The sequence below is a fragment of the Cyprinodon variegatus genome, unplaced genomic scaffold (assembly GCF_000732505.1).
Source record: "Cyprinodon variegatus isolate N-32 unplaced genomic scaffold, C_variegatus-1.0 Scaffold54, whole genome shotgun sequence".
NCBI classification, from domain to species: domain Eukaryota; kingdom Metazoa; phylum Chordata; class Actinopteri; order Cyprinodontiformes; family Cyprinodontidae; genus Cyprinodon; species Cyprinodon variegatus.
Genome location: NW_015150507.1, coordinates 477930 through 501123, shown reverse-complemented (window position 1 = coordinate 501123; position 23194 = coordinate 477930). Strand labels below are relative to the sequence as shown.

Below are 23194 nucleotides of genomic sequence, written 5' to 3'. Positions count from 1 at the left end.
ATTTCCAGACAACTGCGAATTTTCTAAATATTATCTTATTTAAGTTGTTCTAAATTGACTGACCTGGAATATGTATTCACCGGGTCGAATGTCTGTGATATCGATCCACTGGCAGTCAATGTCATGGCGGTACGTGTCCCAGCAGCCAACGGAGATGCCCTGCTGACCCCAGTTGTAGCAGGCATATCTCTTATGGATACCTAAAGGGATGAAACACTCATACTTGAGTTATATCTGTGTGGTGCAGCTCACAGCAGTCACTGCTTTTTCTATAGCAGTGACTGTGCATTAAAAATAGACTTGAAACAGTTTTAACATTCGAATGATCCGTAGTCAAGCAAAGATTTGTGTGTTTTTCCATTAAAAAGTCCGATCGTTACTGCATAAATCTTTTATGTAAAACATCTTTTATTCCTTTAGAATGTTTTTCTAATAATTAACGCTTTATTTAACTTTTAAAGTGGCCTCAAAAAACAGTTCTCAGGACAACTTTTGAGAAAAAATCCACAAGGTTCTTTCTCTAGTAACTGACTATCGTTAGAGACCTATTGCGTAAATTCAATCTTTTTATTTTTTATTTGCTTTACAAATAAAATATTTTAAGATTCAAATTTTTTTAAAAATCTTTTTAATAAAATAATGTTTTGTCTATGATCTATTTATCATAAAGACATACCGTAATTAGTTTCCTTTTCTATTTGAACATATTTGCAACATTAAGACAGCCAGCAAGTTTAACAAACTTTGGAGAAAATCATGTTTTAGCCACAACTAAGTGAGTCTCAAAAAGCTATTTGCTGAAAACTCTTCATTTAAAAGAGGACTGTCTGGATGATGATGCAGCCTTCAGATCTTTTCTGTCCTGTTTCTATATCCCCTATTTCACACACTGTGTCATATGTCTTGTTCTTTCTGTTGCAATTAGAAGCCGTTTTAAAGATGTTTCTAAACAGGACCCAAAGGATCTGAATAGAGCTTTAGAAAACATAAAAAACTTTTAGTCAGAAACAGGAAAACTATTTTTTTTTAACAATGTCTGTGGTGTTTATAAAAAGAGGGATTGAATCCTTTTTTGTGAGGTCATCTTACCATCAGGGCAGTAGGTGTCCTCAAGGCAGAAACTGGCTTTGTGACCCTCAGCCACTTTTGTCCCATTGAGGGTAAGTAGGTCATAGTGAGTGAACACCTCAATACTGTGGTAGTGTCTGAAAAAAAAATAGCAAACAGCAAAAATATGATATAAAGCTACAAAAGAAAAACAGTGCAGCCTTGATTTCATTTTGGTATGAAACATGATGACCATAAATCATGTTATGTTCTCTACAGCTGTCAAACAGACATGATAAATGCTGATAAAAGCTCATGGGAAAAGCAAATTCGGTTTGATGATACTATTCCTCGCCTCACAAAGCAATACCAAAAACAAACATTACCAAAACTGTAAGTCAAACCATGTGTTTGCTGGTGGAGTAGGTAGTAATTGTGTTGTGGTTGTGCTTCTTGTTCTAGGACACAGAACCACATCTGCCGAGATAAGAAACCAGCAGGCTGAAATAAGTCCTTCCTATAACTAACAACAGGGCTAACCAGTGAGGAGGATTTTAAATGTAAACTTTATCTGTCTCTAGTTTGTAAAATAACATACATTTAAAAGATTTTGACCATTTATAGACAAAACCTATTCTATGCAGTCCACGGGGATTCTGTTTCACTTTCTAAATTCTGTGTTTCCATTCATGTAAGACAGCAAAGCTTTAGTTTACAGCGTATGGAATTACTATGCAATTATATTTATATTGTAAAATCTTGGAGCAGCCCAGTTGTGAGAAGAGAATGGCTTATTATGTCAGATTAAAACCAAAAACTTTAATGTTTTTTATTGAAATTGTAAGTGTTCAATGTTGAAGAGGAAAGGGAATGATAGATTTACTTTTTGCTTTTATTAGAATAATCCACAAACTGGGGTGTGCATTTATATCCATCCCATCTAAGCCTTTACTTCACCTGTAATTTCAAAGCCTTCCCACATATTCTCAGTTGGTCTGCTGTGTTCCTTAGTTTTCATTGTTCTGTTTGTTCAGTGGTGTTCATGAACAACTTCTGATGATGCCCTCATAGAGCAGATATACCCATTATTAGGAAGAATACACAAATTAGATGAACTGTTGACTAATAATACAACCTCTGAGGGAAGTTGGTTGTACTGGGATCAGAGATAGTTATAGCAGCTGTAGAAGATCTCAGAAAACAAGCTTTGGGGAGCTTCCTGTCACCTACCTGTGACACTGGTGCCAGACCCAGCTCTCTCTGGTGGCTCTTGGTCTGAAGTCAGCCATACCAACGTTCATGATGCGAGAGGAGAAGCGCAGTAGTCTGCGATGTCCATAGGGCCAGTTCATCCTGGCAGCAGAGGAAGAAAGGCAGTTCTCCTCGTTAGCACAAGTCAGCAGATGGAGAGGTCGGTCCTCCAGGTAGGCCGTCTCCTGGACAAGCTGGGCATCCACCACAAGGTCAGGAGCAGCTGCATGAATCATAGAGGTTGAATAAAGTATGAAACAACCTTCTTTGATTTAACAATTTTAATTAAAATCTATCCTATATTATCCTTATGTTTGCTTGATTGTCCTTTATTACAATCAGACTCAGCATTTAAAATATTGGCCAAAGAATTTAAATTGATATAAAGCAAAAATGTCATCTTCTTTCCTTTAGCATAGAAGAAAATAGCCCTTAGAAGGTAAAATAACAAGTAACACCTCATAATACCCGATTCTTCCTCTCAAGGGCAGTTTTTTTCCTCCACAGCAATCAAAGCAGCTCCAAGGTTGGACTAGTTAGCATTATTGTTCCACCATACTATTGACTTTTTTTCCTGTCCTCTTTAGATTAGAAAAATTCACAAAAATGTTTGTTGGAAATGTTGTACCGGTAAATAAAAATTGTGATGTTTTGCTGTAAGTTGTTGTATGGTCCTAATTCACCGAAGAGTTAAATAAAACAAAGATAAGAAAACTTAAACATAAAAAAAGTGAAAAAACGTAAACCGAAGAAAGTTCATTTCTAGTTCTAAATATACACAGGGTGTGTCAGATGTGAGAGTACATATACATGGCCAGTTACTCACATACTTTAACATATTTTAATGAGTTTTTGGTTCAAAACCAGCTGCTTTTATACTGAAAAGTTGACAACACTGCATATGAGTGAATGTGCCAAACTAAGCCCTGCCAAGTTTTGCTGATCGGGATAATGATTTAAAAGTGAAAGTTGTGATAAGTAGAAGACAGCTGTGACTATCTGTCGGGTGTTGAGAAACTCAAAGGAAGCAACAACAGCAGGAAGTAAATCATAAAAAACTGTTTTTGTAAAGACATGGCTGCAAGAAAGGGAGAGAAAGCCAAACATAGAAGAGCCAGAAAACAAGAAGGGTAAATGTGTAGTAGTGCAACAATGATGCCCTTTATTATCCTTTTAAGCTGTCATCCTTCATGTGCCAGGACACATGGTGGACGTAAAAATTAGAGTCTTAAGGAAATACAGAATTTTATGTAATGACACATTATCTATAGTACACACAGGGAGACTGCTTAAATTGTCATCTGCAATAATTTTGCTTTGACTTTATGATATGAAATAATCACTGTTTCAGATAGCAGCTCAGTTTCACACATCTGGCTATGTGACCTATTTAATAACTGGCTGTTCATAAAATTATGCCTATATTAGAGAAAAAATTGTGTATCCATCCATCCAGTTTCCGTCACGCTTATCCCTGCTGGGGTTATGATGGGTGCTGGTGCTTTTCTCTATGTGTGCGGGCGAGAGGCGAGAGGCGGGGTACATCCTGGACAGGTCACCAGTCCATTGCAGAAAATTGTGTATTTTTATTTCTTTTTTCTTCTTCAACTGAAGTTTTTTATGTGAAATTGGAATGGACTAAATTTAGTATCAGTAACTCAGAAATCAGCTGCAAAATTCATATCAGTGCATCTCTTCAGAGATCAAAGGAAAGGGAAAGTGCCAGACTTATGGGAAAGATTTATAGTGTGGTTTGAAATAAACACTTTACCAGCCAGTGGGGGCAAACAGCTGCAAAGCTGAAATACCAGTTTCACATAATACAAGTCTCCCACAAGCCTGTAAATAAACTATGCAGTGTAGCATGTGCTGGAGTTTCCTTTAACAATCTCTTTGCGACAGATTAAGTCACCGGTTTTAGACTCACTTTCCACACAAGCCACTCCTGCAGCTCTGCCATCTCCGCCTCGGGGACAATAGACTTGGTCATTCCTGCGACACTGCTGTATGGACATCTCTGTGCCCACGCAGTGAGTCCCGCTAAGCAACACCTCACTGGCATCCGGGGATCCCGACCAGAACCAGGTCTCCTGCAAAGAGCAAGTTCATGAGTAAAACAATTAGACTGTGTTTTTAAGCGTTTCTGGAAGAATAATGAGGAACAATTATGAAGGATTTAGATACTAACGGCACACAGTAGCCTCTACTATAAACACCAGAACACATTTTTATAGGCACTATCAGTACACATTATCACATTTTCCACTCTTATTCACAATTTTAAAACTGCTTGTTAAATATTCCCAGCATCCCCCCTCAGAACACACTCGGGCTGCTGTTTCCATTCACTGTTCTATTTTCAGTTTGTTTGCTCTGTGAATTCCCCCCCTCCATCCGATCTCTCTTCGCTTCACTTTCCCTCTTTTATTTTCAGTGCACTGGAAGTGGAAGTTTGAGAAGCCTGTAATTACTTCAGGCCTCAGTAATAACACAGCACACTCATACAAACACCAGAATGGAGAGGGAGAGAGGAAGCACAGAGAGAACAAAGTTCACAGAAGGAAAAAGGAAACTGCTGGGCGACTAGAATTCACCTCATGAGCTCTGGAGGCGAATCCAAAGCCAAGCTGCCGACAGACCACCATGGCTTCGTTGAGGCCAAAGTTCTCGCTGCAAACTGAGCCCCAGCGCTTTACTCCTCCAACCTCGACCAACACCTCCACACGGCCCTCTGCACGGTCTCTCCCACCTGCCAGACGCACCTGGGTGCACGTTGAGGAAAGCTTGTTACACTGCCAGAGCAGAAACAATCCTCTGCATGTAAAAATGTGTCTTTCTCTGCTCATCTTACGGTTGTTTGAACGCCAGTGTCTGGGATGTTGCAGCGGACTGCTACATCCTGAGTGTGTTTGCAGGTGTAAAGTGGTACTGGTTTATAGGAGCAATCCATGATAGACCTCTCCCTGCCTGTGCACTGGACGCTGTTCATGTGGATAGGACCAGTACCTGAGGAGGGACAACAGAGAGACAGCTGAGGTATAACAGAAATAGATTTATAGAAAGCATACATTTATTGACCAAGAGAAGTAGTTTCAAATGCATAACCTACAGTATGCTGCTGAAGTGTAAAAGAAACTTCAATCTTTGAGGAGGGAGAAATCTAAAATAATGTGGCTGCATTAAGCTAATATATTTTGGACATATTTTTTGCTGTTTTGATGATGTGTAACGTTGTCTTGTCCCCAACTAACCATTTAAAATGACTGCAAACTGCTTGCCTCACCAGTTAGTATCAATATTATCTCTGCATAGTTTTAGAGGGATGTCCTGTTGTTGGTGTGGTGCCATATCTTCCTAAATTAATGCTGACTTTCTTCCATTGGGCCCTGATTCCTCCTGGTTCATACTTTTCTAGTAGGAAATCTATTATGGTGCTTTGATGCTCTCTGTATACTATTTTTTGCCTCTGAAATGATTTCAGAAAAAACTGGGAAACAGCACTACCTTTAACAGCTGACATTTATATGTGGTGAATCAGAGGCACGTTAAGTGATGGTACATTAACTCCTATTAAGCAGTTATTTAAATGTATGGTTTAGTCTGAAAATAACCATATCCCTGCTTATAAGAGCATTTGTATACTTATGAAAGATTTTTCTTTGCATTTATTTTCAGTGTGGTCTTCATCACAGTTGTACGTGGGATTTAGGTCACATAAAAAGTGGAACAACTTCTAGAGTTCTTTATATTGTTCTCATTTATTTACATCAAAGTAATCTTTCATCCTTAATAGGGTCTGCAGACTTTTCAAATCTATCGTACTTCTTCAAATAAGAGAAGTTTAGCATTTTAAGTACTGTAGCTGCTTTTAAGCCTCGGTATTTCCTATGGGACATTCACCCTAACTGCAGAAGTAGGGATAATGTAAATTATAGCAGGAAACTTATTCAAACAAACATTTAAACAAATTTGCATGTTTACCAAAACAAGCCAAAATGAGGCCTTGTTGGGCTTCTCTATAAATCTTGGATCTTAACGCTAATTCAGACATTTTAAAATCAGAAAGCCTCCTGAATGGGAAGTGAAACATCTTCAAACTTGGAAAACAAAGTCCAGTGTTTTTTTTTTTTATTGTTTTTTTTTACTTTTTTGGAATGACTATAGCCTGGATGACTAAGGATCTCCACCAGCATTTTAAAGAAATGAAAATTGATTAAAAAGGAAACTAAATGACATGCAGTTATATAACTATAAATGATGTAAGGGGATAATCAGTTAATAAAAGGTCTCAAATTTAGATCTCTTCATGACCTCATACAGCCTTGAACAGGCTATATACAAGCACACACAAGACTGAAGTTTCTCGGCAAACACTCATGTTTGTGTAGTTTTTTAAGGCCCAGACAGGAGCCATTTACAGACTAATACAAGGCATATTTTACAGTTATAAAACCTAGACTGAATGCTGTTAACACTTTACCTGTTTATTTTTGGTATCATAAATGAGACATCAGGCATTTGCGGTCTTGTACTTAAAACATGCATTTTGTATGCATTAAAAACATTACAGAATGCCCAAATCAGAACAGGAAAATGTTTTCCTGCAAAGTAGTCTTTTACAAGAACGACAAAAACGTTTGAGTGACGAGGTGCTAAACATACAGCTGATGTAAATAAATATGAGAATATAAAATAGTAATAAAAAAACATACAAAGTTGGATTACGGATAGTGCAGCTATCCGTAATCCCACCTTGGAAGGCAATGTATCTGCTTATTTTTTGATTACGAGATATAATAATAGCTATAAAAGATTTATTTCACACAGATGATCCAATAATGAGGATACAGAGACAATATTAGAGTGAATGTTATGATCAATGGAAATGAAAGAGATCCCCAAAGTAGTACATCTTTAGTGGTCCACAAAACCTTGGACATGCTACATAAATGATTCTAAAATGGCTCTGCAAACGGAAATCTCCATTAAAAGCCCAGATGTGTTCTGGACTTCTAATGTGGCTTGGAAACGTAGAACTCCCTGCATCTCAATACTAAAATAGATCCCAAATTGCTAGAAAAGGGCAAAATCTGTTAGCACCTCTGTGTTTGCATAGGTATTTGAGGCCCAGGCAGGAGCCCTTTAAAGCCCTATAATTAGGCTTTAAAAAGCTGATGATGTCATCAAGTGTACAGCGTCAGGTTGTCTGCTGACTACACAGCCATCTTTACGTTTACTCCTGCATTTAGAAAAATATCCTTAAAGATTACAATACCATTGCTCCATTCTAAAAACCTGATTATTTACCCTAGTTAATTTAATAAAGAATTTAGAGCAGCAAACAGACACTTTCCATGAATTATTCAATCAAGTAAAGTAGAGAGAAGAAAATACACCCAGATCATTAAAGAGTGGGTTAAGAGCTCATTTGGGCAGAAGGATAATGGGAGGAAATGAATGTGATTACAGACTGACTGCTGAGGTATGGCGAGAAGAACCATGACAAGTGAATGTGAGAAAGTGGGGTCTCACTGCTGTTTGTAGGAAAATATTCAAACTCTTCAACCGCTGACTTACAGAGGGTGCATTCTCTCACCCACAACAAAAGCTCAACCCAAAACAATTACATCTGAATGTTTGCTCCTGTTTGGCACTGATTGCCTGACATTCTTGTGTCAAAGCTGAGCAAACTTTTCTCAACCATCAAGTTTATTTTGACAACAATACATGCCGTTCTTTAGCTCGCCTGACCCTCCTAGCTTAGTTTACACTTTATATAATTGGTCATGGGGAGAGTTCCTCAACAGTCTGCAGGGATCAGGCTGTAATCATTCTTGCTGCGTTTATTTGTCTGAAAAAGTGAATTGAGATGTAGAAGCAGCTTCAGATTTGGTCGGTTAAACTGGGACGCTTTTAGTCTATTACAGTTATACTATTACTGCTATGGATACAGAAATAATGTCCGGGATTTTTGGCCATTTTGTAAAAAGCTGAGCTTTAGCTATCTCTTATTATGGAACCTGACTTCAAATAATATGACCTAATAGTGAATATTATGAGAGTAAAATACAGAAACTAAAAGAGAAATTCCAGATTTTCCTCTTTATCTTACCTTGTCCAAGTCGAGCGTTAATAAGAGCCTCTTTAGCGGACCCAAAACCCAGCTCTCTGCAGACCACACTGGCTGCATTCAGGTCCCAGAGGTGATCACACACCGTCCCCCATTTTCCCTCTTTCATGACCTCAACACGGCCCTCTCCGAGACGAGGCCCAGCCTTCAGGCGGACAACAGGCTAAAAGGAATATTTTTAAAATTAGATCTTCATAAAGTAGAGCTTTCAAATATTGCAATTTATTTATTTTCCTATCTGCTGTAGATAAAACTATTTTGTTAGCTATGGTCATTTAACAAAATGTATTGTTTCATGAATGATCTTTTTGGAGAAAAAAATTGACCATCGATTTGTTTGAGTAGCATTATACTTTTTTATTAAGTTAGTGGAGATTAATAATAGGCACATATAAAAAAAAAATATTGAGCAAATTAGGAAAACGAAATCTAATAAAATGTTTTAAAAGTAAAGGAATTGCTGATTGGATATAGTTGAACAGGGAAGCTAATCATTCAGGTTTAGTGAAGTGACCAAGATATTTAAAATTATCAGTGTATATTGCCTTTTATTTTAAATCTAAAAGGTAAACTTTGTTAGTGTAAAAAAATAGGGAGAAATTGCTTAAAACTATTCAATAGTTTAAAACTATTCAAAAATAACCTTAGTAGGAATACAGCCATTTTCCCAAATGTACTTGTTTATAAATGTTTGTGAAACTGATGAGCTTTGCAGATGGCAAAAATGTCTCACTGTGAGGGTTAAGTTTAAGATGTTTTATATATATTTATATATGTTCTTTACACTTACCGCAACCGGAGGTGGAGCAGGAGCTCTGCCGTTTCGGGTGAACTGGTATCCAGGGACGCAGCGGACCACTGCGTGCATGCCCCCCCTGCATGGAACATCACTCCTGGGGAGGGACAGCTGTGCAGGACACTGCGCTAAGGACACCTCCATACCCTGACACTGCACCCTCTCCACCCAGTAAGCCTTCTTACTGATCTGGGATCTTAGCCTGGGAAAGACATTAAGCACATCACAACTTCATTCAAGTTAAATATAAAGATTAATTATAATGTAATCATTTTAAAGTTGACTTTACCTTAATGAAGAATCAGCTAACTTAGAGTCCCAAAGTTTCCTAAAGGGCACAGAGGGGTATTTTCATTAGATGGAACTAAAACTGTGTGGCTTCAAATTAAACAGACCAAAGAAACCCATATTCTCTATTTTTTTTAGTCATGCTTGACTCCATTCCTTCCTTGGGAAAATGTAATGTTAGAAACAGAAAGGAAGGTTTCAAATACCATGAAAACAGTATTTCCCTTTCATCTCTCTTTATTTCTTTTGATTTTCAAACCTTTTGTGTTTATTTGTATTTCAATTTTACTGTTAGTATATTTCTACAGTACATTTCTGGTTTTAAGGCAACCATGTAAAAAAAAAAAAAATCATGAACAGAGTAAAATGGTACACCATATAGGGCTGTTAAAATTGTGTAAATCCATCCACTGCATGTCAGTTTTCTGCAAAGGGGCCAAATCTAACAGGATTCTTTAAACTGTCTGGTTTCATTTGTATTTATTTCAGCAAGAGCCCCATCCACCAGGGGAAGAAGTGTGGATAAACAAAACAAGGCCCCCGTCAGTCTGGACGTGCTCCCGTGCACAAAAACACTAGAGCCGACCGCTTGGATCAGCCAGCATGACCACAGACAGGTGCTGTGTGACTGTTGCTCTGTATGAATGAACAGTCAGAAAGCTGAATTTAAAACTAGATCCATTATGCAATTGAATATTTAGCAGCTTAAAAAAAAAGACATCTCCTCTCCAGGAAAACCCAAGCATCCCAGTGTTTCCCTAATTTGTTCCCCCCAAAATGTTTGAGGGTGGGTGGGTTTATAGAAATAAAAAGCTGTGAATCCCAAACCACAGAAACTTCTATTTTGAAAGTTTGGTTTTGTGTGGATTGTATCCAAACCTAAAAATATATTTTCTATGTCATGGTCTGTTGTACACTTAAGTGAAATCATTAGTTACTCTCGCTAAAATTTAGAACCCCCCCAAATAAAAATCAGTAAAATCTTAATCTGCATTAATATGACAAATTGTAGCACCCTGTAGTAAGAAGATGGAATGTACACATTCGGATGCTCACTGTTTAGAGATTCTCTAACACAAATCAATAGCCAATCTGTCTGGGATAACAAAAAGAACATTTTCAATGCACTTGGTGGGATTAGGAATGAATTGTCCAACACCAAAAACACAGTTTGTAAGCAAGTTTTTACATGTGAAACATATACGTTAGTAGTGGCAACAAAAAGTCAGTCGCCGTAACTCTCCTCCCATCCAGGAAACTCCTGCCTATTTCTCTCTCAATATGATGACTTCTGAGGAAAAGCCTAATGGATTTAATGTCATTAAACAGCACCATTCAAATGTATCCTTGAAACCCTGCATTTGGGAAAATAAACTTAGCTCTTTTCATCATTGTTTTCTTATACATACTTTTTCACAATTAAATTGTTTATATCTATGGTTGGATTCCTTAGCGATATACAGACATGGTACTAGTTATAAATCTAAAAGCTAAGCTCTGAACTAGATGCTTACACCTATTTCTGAAATTAGGTCCAAAATTGGCTTCTTAAGAGCTATTGTTTTTAATAGGACCTTAAAGGCTTTGTTGGTATTTTAAGATGTTTGTACTGCAGCTGAGCCTATCGAATTGTGGGTGGATCTTAGACTGTCATAAAATGACAATCAAAGACAAAAATGAGTCAAGCCTACATTTTAGTTGTGTGTTACAGCATCTGTTTGCAAGTGATTATGTGAGAGAACCATATCTGTGTGTGCGTGTTTGGGTGAGTGTGTACTCGCACCATTTAAAGCCTTACACAACATGGCAGTAAATCAAAATGAGAGAGACAGACTGTGTGGGGGAGTTGGTTCATGGTTTGGAGGCAGGGGAAGAGGGGTGAGAGCGCTACCCATATAATTGCCTGCTCTGCTTGGCAGTGTCTGCCTTGTGGTCCAGCAGTAGCATGTTGGTTCACACACAGCAGACAGGGAAATATGCACGTACATATCGACTCCCCCTGGCTTGTCTTCTTGTAAACAAAGCTCTTTAAAGCCAATGCCATTACAAAACGTTATGAGAGCATGCTGGGAAACGCTGCACAAGTGATGTAAGGCTGAAGTCTCCAGCTTTTATTAGAATGGTCTATCTTTGTTGGAAAGGGAAAATTATTCTATTTTGGTTTTTAGATGTATGTCACCTTCTGAGAACCAGGCGATGGTGGGGCACTCTTTGGTGGGCTGGGAAAAGCCTGAAACTGGATTTGTCTTGCTGTTTTAGTATTTCAGTTTGTGGACAACAGTTATGAGCTATGCAAAGGTCCAGAACACTAAGTTGACTGGGAAGCAGTCTTTTTTTATATGATCTTCAGCTCAGTGGGATTTTTAATGCAAGTCAACAGTGCAATATGAGAAACCACATTGGAAAGAGCTGACTCTCAAGAAGTTGAAGATAACCTGTTATTACAAACCTCTGCTCATTTTCAGACCTGCTTCAATGGGACAATCAGGCTGCATGGGAACAAAGGAGAGCTCCGTTCTCTCTTCCACCATCCTTTCTAGAAGGAAGGAAACTCACAGGGGTCCCAGTGATGCTCTTTCCATAAGAAGATGGTTTTTAAGTAAAAGTACCGCAAAGGCATTAAACACTGCTTTTAAAAAGCGTTAAATGGAACTGGAGAAACCGATGAAGTTACTGTCAGCTTCAAAGAGACTTAGAATGAAACAATAGAGCTGGGAAATGAATTAATTGCTTGGTTTTTGAATGCACAGCAAAGAGGGGGAGTAAAACATCTGCAAAAATGAGGAAATATAACAAAGACAAAGGGATCCATTACAAAAAGAACAAAAAGGCAGACAGGAAATTGCTGAGTACACAGAGTATTCAGCAGATTCAGCTGAATGAATTAAACAGTTTATGTTGTTGATATACACTGATCTGAAACGTTCCTATTAGTGATAAATTAGTTTTGTGGGTGTTTTTAAGTACTCTTTGTCCTTGGGAAAGAAATCATATTGACTGCTTTCTGTCTGTGACTTTAGGTCAAATAAAGGGTGATAAACAAGCATGCACTAACAAACTGCTTCCCTGCCTTTTGAAAGCTAAATTCGGTAAATTACCGTTCAGCTGACCAAAGCTGTAACCATAAACCATAATCGCTTTTAAGGTTCCTGTCTTGACTTGCAAAGGCTCCTTACAAGAAGTCTGATACTTTTTCATATTTTCAGGTAAAATGACCAAACTTGTAGAATATTTTTTTTAAATCCAATGTTAAACTAACATACAGAAGCACCAAAACAAACTGGAGTATAATTATCAAGCTGAAGAAAAATAGGAGAAATAAAAACCTGAAATATTTGGTGTACATTTGTATTTACCTATCATATTTTTCAAACTTTAACTATATTATAATGCATTGCTTTTATCAAAGACAAAGTGGTATTTAACTTGATTCATGCATCGCTGAGTTCTGCTGTCTGAGCAGCAGAAAACCTGTGAAAATTAGCGGCTAGCAGCCATCATAAGAAGGCGGGCTGTAGGAAGGAGCTGCCAAAACTGGGCTGCACAGGCACTGTAAAAAAAAACAACCCGGTTTCACAAATTAAGGAGCAGCGATGAGATACAGTGTAATTATTCTGGCTCATAATTAAGACAAGGTGGCTCTTTTGGCAGTTAATCTGCACAGGGATGTAACCTCTGTTTTAGCCAATGTCTAGGTCAATAAAATCAGTTTTTGGGCCATTAGAGGTATTAGACTTTGTCCAGCCTCAGGAGTATGTCATAAAATGGATGGCATCCAGAAAAGTGGCTTTATATTTATGGTAAGATTTTTTCATGGGTTTAGAAGAAAACAGCTATATTTCATAAAAAATAAAAATAAATCCCATGTAGCTCTTGACTACATTGTTTCTTATGTATTAGCTTAAATGGGAATTGGAGGGCTTGAAAAAGTTTGATAAAGGACCTTTAAAGTGGCGAATATTTTTTTTATAATCTTTGGAAAATACCTCAGCCTCAGCCAAATTTGACACAGAGCACCTCTGAACATCAGTTTCCTAGTCTTGCTACAGATTCTGAGTTGGACTGACAAACAGTTGTCCTCTACTCAGAGCATACCATCTATGGAGCTCTGCTGTTCCTCCAGAGGTACCATGGGGAATTTGGATGCTAATCTACAGTAATTAATGCTCTCATTGTCTAAACTATGGATCCTCTAATATAAGAGCAATGAGAGCCAAGCATGGCTGATTCAACTCCATGGCAGTTGTGCTATAACCGATACATTTTCAGACAATTAAATAATTAAAGATATAGTGGAGGATCTTCACAAACTTTTGAAAAGACCCACCCGCTCCGATAAAAAAAAAGGCACATGCATAACCCTGTACCCGCTCACGAGAGGGAACGCCTAATAAATTCACGTGAGAGCGTGCACGAGCCCATTTCTCCTCGTGCTCACTCTATTTAAAAGTTTCCATTTGTATTGCTCATAAAAGCTTTCTTTCCAAAAGAAGATTTGCAATTTTTCCACTATATCAGACCCTCCACCGGTAAGTGAAAATGGAGACGAGCACACAGGACGACCTTACGTAAACATGAGAAACACCAAAATGATTGACAGTTAGGACGACCACTAATTTTGATGATCCACCCGAAAAGAGAACATCCTTCACTGTACCTTTAATGCTCAAATTTATTCATACTTGTAAAAATTATTTGTATACAACCATGAAGTTGGTTTCTGATCAGATAGCCAGACATCTGTAGAGATTCACAAATGGATTCAGAGCTTTCATAATTTTAATTGAATTTCATGCTCTGGTCCAATGCAAAGCTTTTAGTTACATACTTCCTAACAAGTATGATGCAATCAGTAAACTTTTAATGTGGTTTCCTTCATATATTACTGTTTGAGAGGGATCTCTTACAGCACTTCAAAGAAACTCAACTCTGAAAAACGACGTCAGCCCCAGACTGAAGAAAGATGTTTGTCCTTCATCAGTAACAAAATTGACAGCTTTTAAGATCACAGTAATATTTCACTTTGTTAATCTAGAAAAGCCTTCTTTAAGACTGAGGAATGTACAAAAAAAATGTGTTAGTTAAGGTAGAAGGAAAGAGACCATCTAAGCCGCTATTCAGTCCAAGTATCTGATCAACCGGATGCTTCTTTTTCCTCTTTCCTGATGAAAAAAAAAACGGAAAAAAAAATCTTTTTAACCCTCCTCGTGTATTTACTGTTGGATAAAAATATTTGCTCCAGTCATTTCCCCAGTGGGGTGGAGGATGAGAAGAAACAAACAGGATTCTGCCCAGTTTTTATACAAGCTGCTAGATTGGCTTTTGGCACAAATCTGTAATGTTTCTCTGGGTGATTATGAGGAATTTCTCAAAGCTGATGTTGGTTATGAAACCATGTGGTTTAGTTTAATAGAAAACAAAACAGAGCCATAAGTAATATTCCCACTAATTTACCTACAAGCTGCCAAGTAAAGCAAATAGAAAAACAACCTTGAATAAAACAGAAATATTTCTTCTCACAACACTCCATCCTCATCTGTTTGTTTGTTTAGCTTTTTTTTTTTTTTTTAACCAAATAGGATCCATTGGGATGAAACATGTCTTCTTCCAAAGAATCCTGACCAAGATGGCAGCACAGATACAAACAACCAGCTTTATGAAACACTTTATGGGTTTTTTTATGGGGCAGCTGAGGAGAAGCAGCTTGTTTTCTGCTACTCAGGACACAGGGGGTAATTATTGGCCTCTCACACGGAGAGACAGATGGTACTTTGCAGACCGGCGGTCAGTGCAGTCCTGCTGTTAGCCGAGCCCTAAAAAGACCTCTGTGGGCAGACAGATCATGGAGGGCTGTATTTGCTTCAGTGCAAGTTTGTGTGCATTTGCATGCAAATTTGTGTGCATACAGGGAGTCAGTCCTGGAAATAGTTGGGGATGTCTTAACATGAGGGTGTAAGAAAGGTGTTGAGGTTTTTTAATGTATTTTCTTAAGGGCTTTGGAAGTTTGTGTAGGTGCATCTGTGCGTATTTTATGCTTAGAATCAGACAGATTAAAAAGAGTTTTACACAGAAAAATATTGACATCCCCGTTCTGTGCTATTAGTGGAGCAAATAATTTTGGTTGGAGGGATTATAGCAGAGTTATGAACTTTAAAGGCCGGCCACTTCAAGCCTCTTAGTATGTGCTGAAGCTTCTGGTGTTTACACAAAAGCATTGTTAAATTTGTTGAATATATGTGTTTAAAGGCTTAAGGGGTGCAGAATATTCAAAAATAGGTAATTAGAAAATATTGTGGGGAAAGGAAATATTTCTGCTACATTACTTGCTCTACAAGGGGTTTTTGGGGCCAAGAATAACTGAATGATATTAGAATTTTAATTTTAGATTTTAATTTAATTAAATTTTGATCTAAGAAAAGCTTACTGTTTTATATTTTACAATGTTATTATGAGTTATTTATGTTAGTAATGGTGAGATATTGGTTTGAGGACCTGATTTTCATATCTTAGGCATGAATAAGATTAAAACTTTTCATGGTTTATGTTATTTAAATAAATATGGTAGATGTTTAATTCAATTTTTTCTTTATAAACCAGTAGTTCTCCAACCTGCTTCTCAAGTACAACTGTCCTGCATGTTTAAATGTCTCTTTCTTCCAGCCACCTGATTAAAATAATTGAATGACCTCTTTGGCAGCCTCCAAGTGCTGCGTAAGCTTGTTAATCATTCATTTGCATGTAAATCAGATGCATGGTGGTGAGGAGAAATGTAAAGATGCAGGGCACTGGTAGTTGAGAACCAGGTATGAGAACCACAAATCTAAAACATTCTTTAATTTCGAACCTATCTGATCAGAGCATCTCTTATTAATGTTTCCTGTTTACTCTACATGGCTTGTAACTAACAACAAATAGTAGTTTTAAAGTGGATTTGTTATAGTTGCTGTTTCCAACAAATTCTCCTCATCTGACCTGTAATTCCCCGGATCTCCTCCAGGGTTTTTAGGTGCCACTTGGCTACTTCTCTGAGTAATATTGTTGGGCCTCCACAAACATGTTTAGACTGATGGCCATGTCTTGGGCTTAATCTGAATACTTCAAGTTGTTGCTCCTACTTCTGTCTTTAGCTCCTATCTCTTCACCTTTGAGGGGACAGATGTTTGATGCTTTTTAATTTGAACTTTGATAAGGTCACAGTTGCCCCACACTTTTTCCATTTTCAGGTCAGGAGTTATACAGTGCTTTATGGAAATGTTTTATGACCTCAGCCTGCTTTAAACCTGTCCATCATCCCTGACCTGTCTGCTGTCTTCCTTGGCCTTCCTGATTTTGTTTGAAAGCTAATATACTCGAACAACCTTCACTAAATAGCTTTTTTAAAAGGGATTAAATCACACATTAGAACTACTACCAGAACGCAGAGGAGGTGGATCTTATCTGGCATCACATAATCTGACATGCATCATCATGCCACTTGCCTCTGTTAAAGTCAAAGACAATGGGGACAAACAAAAATGGGCGGCGCAGAGTTCCATGGTGAAAACCAAAACAAAATGTAATACAAAGGCCTATCTCACATTGTCAAAATAAATAAAAAAAAATAAGATAATGACTCCCTGAGACTCTTCAGAAAAAAAATCAGCATAATCTGCACTAATTAAACAAAAGTAGAACTTTTTGGAGCATGTATCAATGGCCGGAGAAAGATCTTTACTTGATATATGATGGTGGTATTGAAAATAAGCTGCTTAGCTTATTTAGGTCCTGGATGACTGATCATAATAAATGGAGCAGTGAGTTCTGTTTTCTTGTAGAAAATCTTAAAGCAAAATGTGTGGCCAGTTCTTTGTGATTTTAATTCAAGTACACTTTGATTTCACAGCTGCAGAGGAATGTGAAGCACATGTGAAAGTTCTGTTGAATGGATCAAAAACAGCTATAAATAAATAAGTAAAACTTAAGAAAAAATAAAGTTTTTAATTGGGTCACACCCATCAGTCTGCACTAAATGAGTCTTAATTTATACAAAGGGATTTAAAAGACTAATTTTCAATTATCAACAACACTTGATTTTGGCTAATTGCTGCTGCTAAGTTTCCTTTAATGAGGTTTTTGATTAAATAACTTTTTAACAATGAACAGGCCTGCTGTTGATACATTATTTTTAATTAATAAATTAAATCATGGTTTGTGTCATGTTATATTTAACTGATGCTGAAATGTGTTTGATGCTTTAAACCATTTAAGGCTAACAGAAAAGACGTAAAAGGTTTTACTAAGCACTGCATATATAAAGACATATGAGCATTATAATTTTGTTGTCTGACCCTGACATTAATTATATGCTTTAAAGAACTATTTTCAAGGTCTGAGATGAGGCCCACTCAGTTGATGAAGGAGGCAGACCTGTCGGACAACTGGACCTGAGTAATGTCATTGTGAATGATAGGGCCAAGTGTGGTTGGACTAATGACAGCTGCCTCTGTAGCATCAAACCACACATGGAGAGTAACCTGTGTAGTGATGTAAGACCCCATTCACCTTTTATTTCCTTAAAAAAACACATTTAGGAAACAAAAGGAGCTGCTACTGCTTCTTTCCATGACCTCCTCACTTCTCTGTCGTCTGCCAGGTCACACATTCTTACCTGTAAGCATTTTGGTCAAAGGGCTCTGCTGCCGGAAACCCCAACATGCCACACACGACACGACTGCTGCTCAAGTCCCATCCCTTGTTGCACACGTGACGCCACTTCCCAGCATACTTCACTTCCAGGACTCCTTCAGTCACCAGACCACCACGGTTGCTGGATAGCACAGGCCGAAGCCGGGCCTCCTCCAGGGAAACGCTTCCAGATCCCTGTGTGTTTATAAAAGAGATAAGTAGATACTTATTTTACATCGCCATGGATTTCTTTCTCTCTCTTTTTATTGCTTTAAACTAATCTCCTAATAAAGAAACTTTTGGTGGAGCCCCATGATGAGGTAATAAAACCGGCTTCCCCTCTCACGCAAACCACCGTGGCTTTGTTTGAGTAAATTGCTGCGGACAGCATGCAAGCGAGGCTATAACAAAAAAAAGATAACATGCTTTAATCATCACCCTCTCTAATCATGCACAAGCTGGGCTCTGGGCAGCAGGAAGGAAACTAACAGTAAAGGCAGAGTTTGGTAAATGTGTCAGGATGCTTACAAACGAGTGAGAAAATGTCATGTCTGCAAGTGGAAAGGAGGAAGAGAAAAGCAAGCATGAGTGACAGATGGCTCAATTTCCTCTGATCCAAGATGTTTCCTTTAGAAGATGAGCCACCGGTGGTTAGGCTAAACTTCAGAACATCTTGGTGCTCAAGTCTCGGATTTGAAGCAGCTTGAGGTTTTAGGTACGTCTCTAATTATATATATGCTTGCTAGCCTGTGGCATTGCAAATAGTATTTCAGTTCAAATCTGTACCAAAGCAGACTGGGTGTGTTTCATGGTTGTGTGTGTTTTCACCTGTGTGTATTGTGCATCTGTCTCCAGATCCACATCTGGATAAACTAGGTCTGGTTCTACATGGTTTCCGGTAGGTTGCTGATGCCTGTCGCTCCTCCTCTCAGAGTGGATCTGGGCAGGGGACTGAGGTTGGGGCTGGCTGTTCACCTGCGATACAGACTCCTGCCTCTCAGCCTGTGAACTACTCCTCGACGTTTCCTGCCTCTGCCTGTAGGCGTCACCATTCACCAGGCGTGAGGGCAGCTGATGGCCTCGCGGCAATGCAGGGCTGGCTCCTTGGTTTCCTCTTGAACCACCTCGATTTCGTCTCGAGATCTGGATCTCATGGCCATTTTCCCGTGGAGAGACACCTCCGCGACGGGCAGGGGAAGTGTTGCGATGGAGGGCTATCTCATGGCCTCTTGCTGAGTAAGATGGAGGGTTTGCTGGGGACACAGGCTGTGTTTGAGGTGATGCTGGGTTTCTTTGTCTCTGCTGCCTTGGCTGCTGACCTGATGATGATGGGGTCTCCTCTAAAGTGACAGGGGGGAAGCCAGGTCTTCTTTCTGGGCTGCAAATGACACCCAGGTCCTCAGCGTGGGTGCAGTCATTGATGCCCCAACCGCTGAACTGACACTGTGCAACAGAGACCTCTGAGCCCTGACACCGCACATTGTCTAACCAGATCTGACCTATAAAACAAAGCACAGAAAGTAATCAAAGTGCTTGGCTACAACTTTACATATGCAACACTTTTTTGGAACACTGTTAAAAAGTAAGATTCTAAAGTGCATGAAAAACAACTCATGGTTTTCAGGACTTTTTTTTTTACTGATGATTAAAAAAACAAAAACATCTGCAACCACATGAGGTTGTCTAGATAGCACAAAGAGGCCACCAGTGTGGAATTCAGTCTCAAATTGCATCAAAATCCATTTTATTTTTCAAGGCCTCTGAGGTATGAAAGGGAGCAGTGGAGAACAATTTCATGAAGAACATGAGACATAACACACAGGTTGGGAAGACATTTGTACAGTAGATGTATTTAAAGCAGGGCTGGGTTATAAAAAAAATGGCAGTTCAATTAGACACTGATCAATCTGTATTCTGAAAATGGAAAGAGTATGGCATAACTTAAAACCTGCCTAAGGTAAAAAGTAGAACATTAATCTAAGAAGATTTCGAAAAAAGAAGAAAGCCATTGATAAAAGAAAAGCAGAAGGAATATTTGGATGATCCTGAACCACCAGCCAGCTTGGTATACTTTTACAATGGAAGGATCAAAATGCACAAAAGTCCAACACTTCATCCAATTAGAATTAAGTTTAAGATTACAAAAATAATTATTTCAAAGTGTATCTAGGTGACCAAATGCTCATAGAGACACACAAATTACTCCAATATTTTCAGTCCTACCATGTGTCATTTTTCTTTCACCCAACAAATTTCCTTTTTTTTTAAACAGACATAAAAACAGAATGAAATCCATTTAAATCTATAGTTATTAAGTGACATCTATGTATTTGCTTCTAAATACTTTTGAAATCAATGCTTATGAACAATTTCTTATTGGCTCTACCTTGCCCTTGGCCAAACTTGGCACTGTGTGCCCAGGTGAAGCTGCGCTCGAAGCCTAGCTGCCGACACAGCACGTTGGCAAGTTTAATGTCCACCTCGTCGTCGCACACAGTGCCCCACACGCCGTTGTAGAACACCTCCACACGTCCCTCATTTGCATTTCTCCGACCCACGCCTGCAAGACGTATCAGCACATCCTGCGCATACAGCTGTGGAGGATGGAGGAGAAGCAGGACAAGGAGGATGCAGAGGGAGCTGAGAGACAGCATGCTGGCTGTAGAGACAGAGAGACAGAGTCAGGTGTGAAGGAGGGCTGATGGAAGTGTGCAAATAAAAAAAGCTGGGGACCCCAAATAAAAATGAATAAGTAACCACAAAAATCCTGAAATCATGCACAGACATGGAGCTCACATTCCACACCCTGCAAGCATATAATTAGAAACTTTTCTCAAAACCTTGATGAGATGCTCCACAGTAAGTTGAAAGATTTATAGATTGTGGTTTTTTTCCTTTATTTAAAATAATCGGTCATTTGAAGGACAGAAGCTCTGAGAGGCAGTCTGGACCAGTCAGGGTGTAGGGTGTAATAACCAAAGCTAAAAGTAGTCTCTTCATCCAGCCAACGGAAATTCTGGCTTGCCACAAACCCTCCAGTTTAGCTGCTCGTATTTAGCCAACAGACACAAAAGCAAATAAATACTGTCATAAAGATTTTTTTTTTTTGTCACACACTATAATAAAACTAAAAACATGCAGCCTATAAAGAAATGCTTTGGTTAATTAGAAATTATGTACTTAATGATGCTCTACCTTGAATGATATAAGGACAAAAACTGGAAAAAAAAAAGAAATGAATGACTAATGAGACTCTAAAATGCATCTGATTAAATGCATCAGTTAATTGTTATTTATATATTTTTTATGCAAAACTGCAGAAATAAAATCTAGTCCAAATTTATGAAGAGAAGGGTAGTTAAAAAGCTGTCATTAAATCACTTAAACAGATCCAAATCAATAAAGCTAAAAACATTCAACCTTTATAACTTTAAAGGTTAGATTAGACAAAAGTAGAAGTAAAGACAATAAAGTGCACCATGCTGAGGTGTAACTCACCTATCTGTAGATCTCACCCTGGAGTCACTGGGAGAAAGAAGGGAGAGAAAACTGGGACTTTGGTCCTGCTTGTCTTACTGTTCTTCTCTTTCCCTCCCTCTTTCTTTTTCTGTCACTCCCTCAGATCTTGTAACTTCATCAATCCCTCCTATTTTTATTCATTTAAACAGTTCTGCCCCCTCATCTTTGCACTGCAGTCACGTTTCTCCTTTCCATTGTACACTGCCCTTTAGAGGAAAATCTGTAAAATAGAAAATAACCATTAACTTAAAAAAAAAAACATAAATATGCACAGGGAGTATTTTTTTAATCAAAAATAATTGTACAATAATTAAATAATGCTAGTATATTTACATCATTTGAATAAAGTTTTACACCAGCCACCTGTGAGTTGGTCACATGGCTGGAAATGTACATGTGAAGCAAATCTATAAAAGACTACACTTTTTGTTTTATTCCTTTATTGAAATATTTCACCACCTTTTCTAAGCCATGGTCAGTCTTAGTCTAAATAAACTTTTAAAGTTTTTACCACTGAGCCTCTTCAGCTCTTTAATCAATTCCAAACCAGTGCATCCATACGCACATATATCCACCGTTATAAATTGTGCTCACTGTAGGGGATGTCGTAAGATGTGCTAAGCACAAACCCAGTGACTGCCCGGTACATGTGTGCATAAAACGGAGTTTCATAACATCCTCAGTCGTGGCACCTCCTGACTTGCAGCAAAACCTTTCTAAGAATAGAGAAACTTTCTTCAGGATTTCTTCCACTGGGATATATAATCAGTGCTTCTATGTGTTAAGTATTACCTTCAGACTAAAAGTTAATTCAGTTCTAATCTATTTTCAACCTGCGAACAAAACATAAATTGATGATTTTTCAGCCCCAACTGTAGATTAGCAGAATTCTAGAAGTAGCAGTTGTATTGTATTATTAAATTGTATTAGTAATGTATTATTAAAGTTAGATTCCCTGAAAGACACTGAAATCATTTTGATCAAATAGAAAAATCTTTCTGTCCAATGTTACAGTTATGTTTGTTTTTAGATTTAGACAGTTCTTCTCAATTTTATGGTATCTTGAAAGATGAGGAAAAGATGACCACGTTGAGGAAGAGAAGCAACATTGAAGCTGAAGATCTCCCTCTAGTGGAGTAAAAGATTTCTGGGGCAATCATTAAGGGTTCTGTGCTGTTGGACTGAACCCTTCAAAGCCTTATCCACCAAAGATAATCAGAAAATTTTAATTTCTAAGAACTTTGCTGTTAATTTCACATGTCTTTTTTACAGTGGACACGTGAAAAGTGATTATCAGTGCAGTGCTTGCATCTCTGTCATTTTCTATCACACTACAGCTATGTCTTTCACAGGGTCATGTTTGAGTCTCTTCTGCAGAACATAGTGGTCACCAACACTTGATTTTGATCGTTCGTGCACTTGTGAGAGAATGCCTAGCGAAGCATGGGTTCTTCACAGTGCAATTGGACTATTTTTAGGTTTCAGCTTCAGCAGGTCAC

The 23194-nt window shown here is 38.2% G+C and overlaps 1 protein-coding gene across 1 annotated transcript in view; it reads right to left on the bottom strand.

Moving 5' to 3' along the window:
- LOC107082485 (lysyl oxidase homolog 4-like) overlaps positions 1 to 21820 on the bottom strand; it is a 25225-nt gene extending 3405 nt beyond the window's left edge. The window contains exons 1-13 of the mRNA XM_015371189.1: positions 21675 to 21820; positions 20563 to 20835; positions 19005 to 19675; positions 18160 to 18371; positions 9514 to 9552; positions 9219 to 9426; positions 8411 to 8591; positions 5150 to 5304; positions 4893 to 5060; positions 4226 to 4388; positions 2278 to 2521; positions 1090 to 1205; positions 64 to 200 (exon numbers count right to left, since the gene is read on the bottom strand). Of these exons, the coding sequence (XP_015226675.1) occupies positions 64 to 200; positions 1090 to 1205; positions 2278 to 2521; positions 4226 to 4388; positions 4893 to 5060; positions 5150 to 5304; positions 8411 to 8591; positions 9219 to 9426; positions 9514 to 9552; positions 18160 to 18371; positions 19005 to 19675; positions 20563 to 20830 (2562 nt within the window). The 5' untranslated portion in view covers positions 20831 to 20835; positions 21675 to 21820. The remainder of the gene's footprint in view (positions 1 to 63; positions 201 to 1089; positions 1206 to 2277; positions 2522 to 4225; positions 4389 to 4892; positions 5061 to 5149; positions 5305 to 8410; positions 8592 to 9218; positions 9427 to 9513; positions 9553 to 18159; positions 18372 to 19004; positions 19676 to 20562; positions 20836 to 21674) is intronic.
- Between the last annotated feature and the right edge of the window lie 1374 nt (positions 21821 to 23194).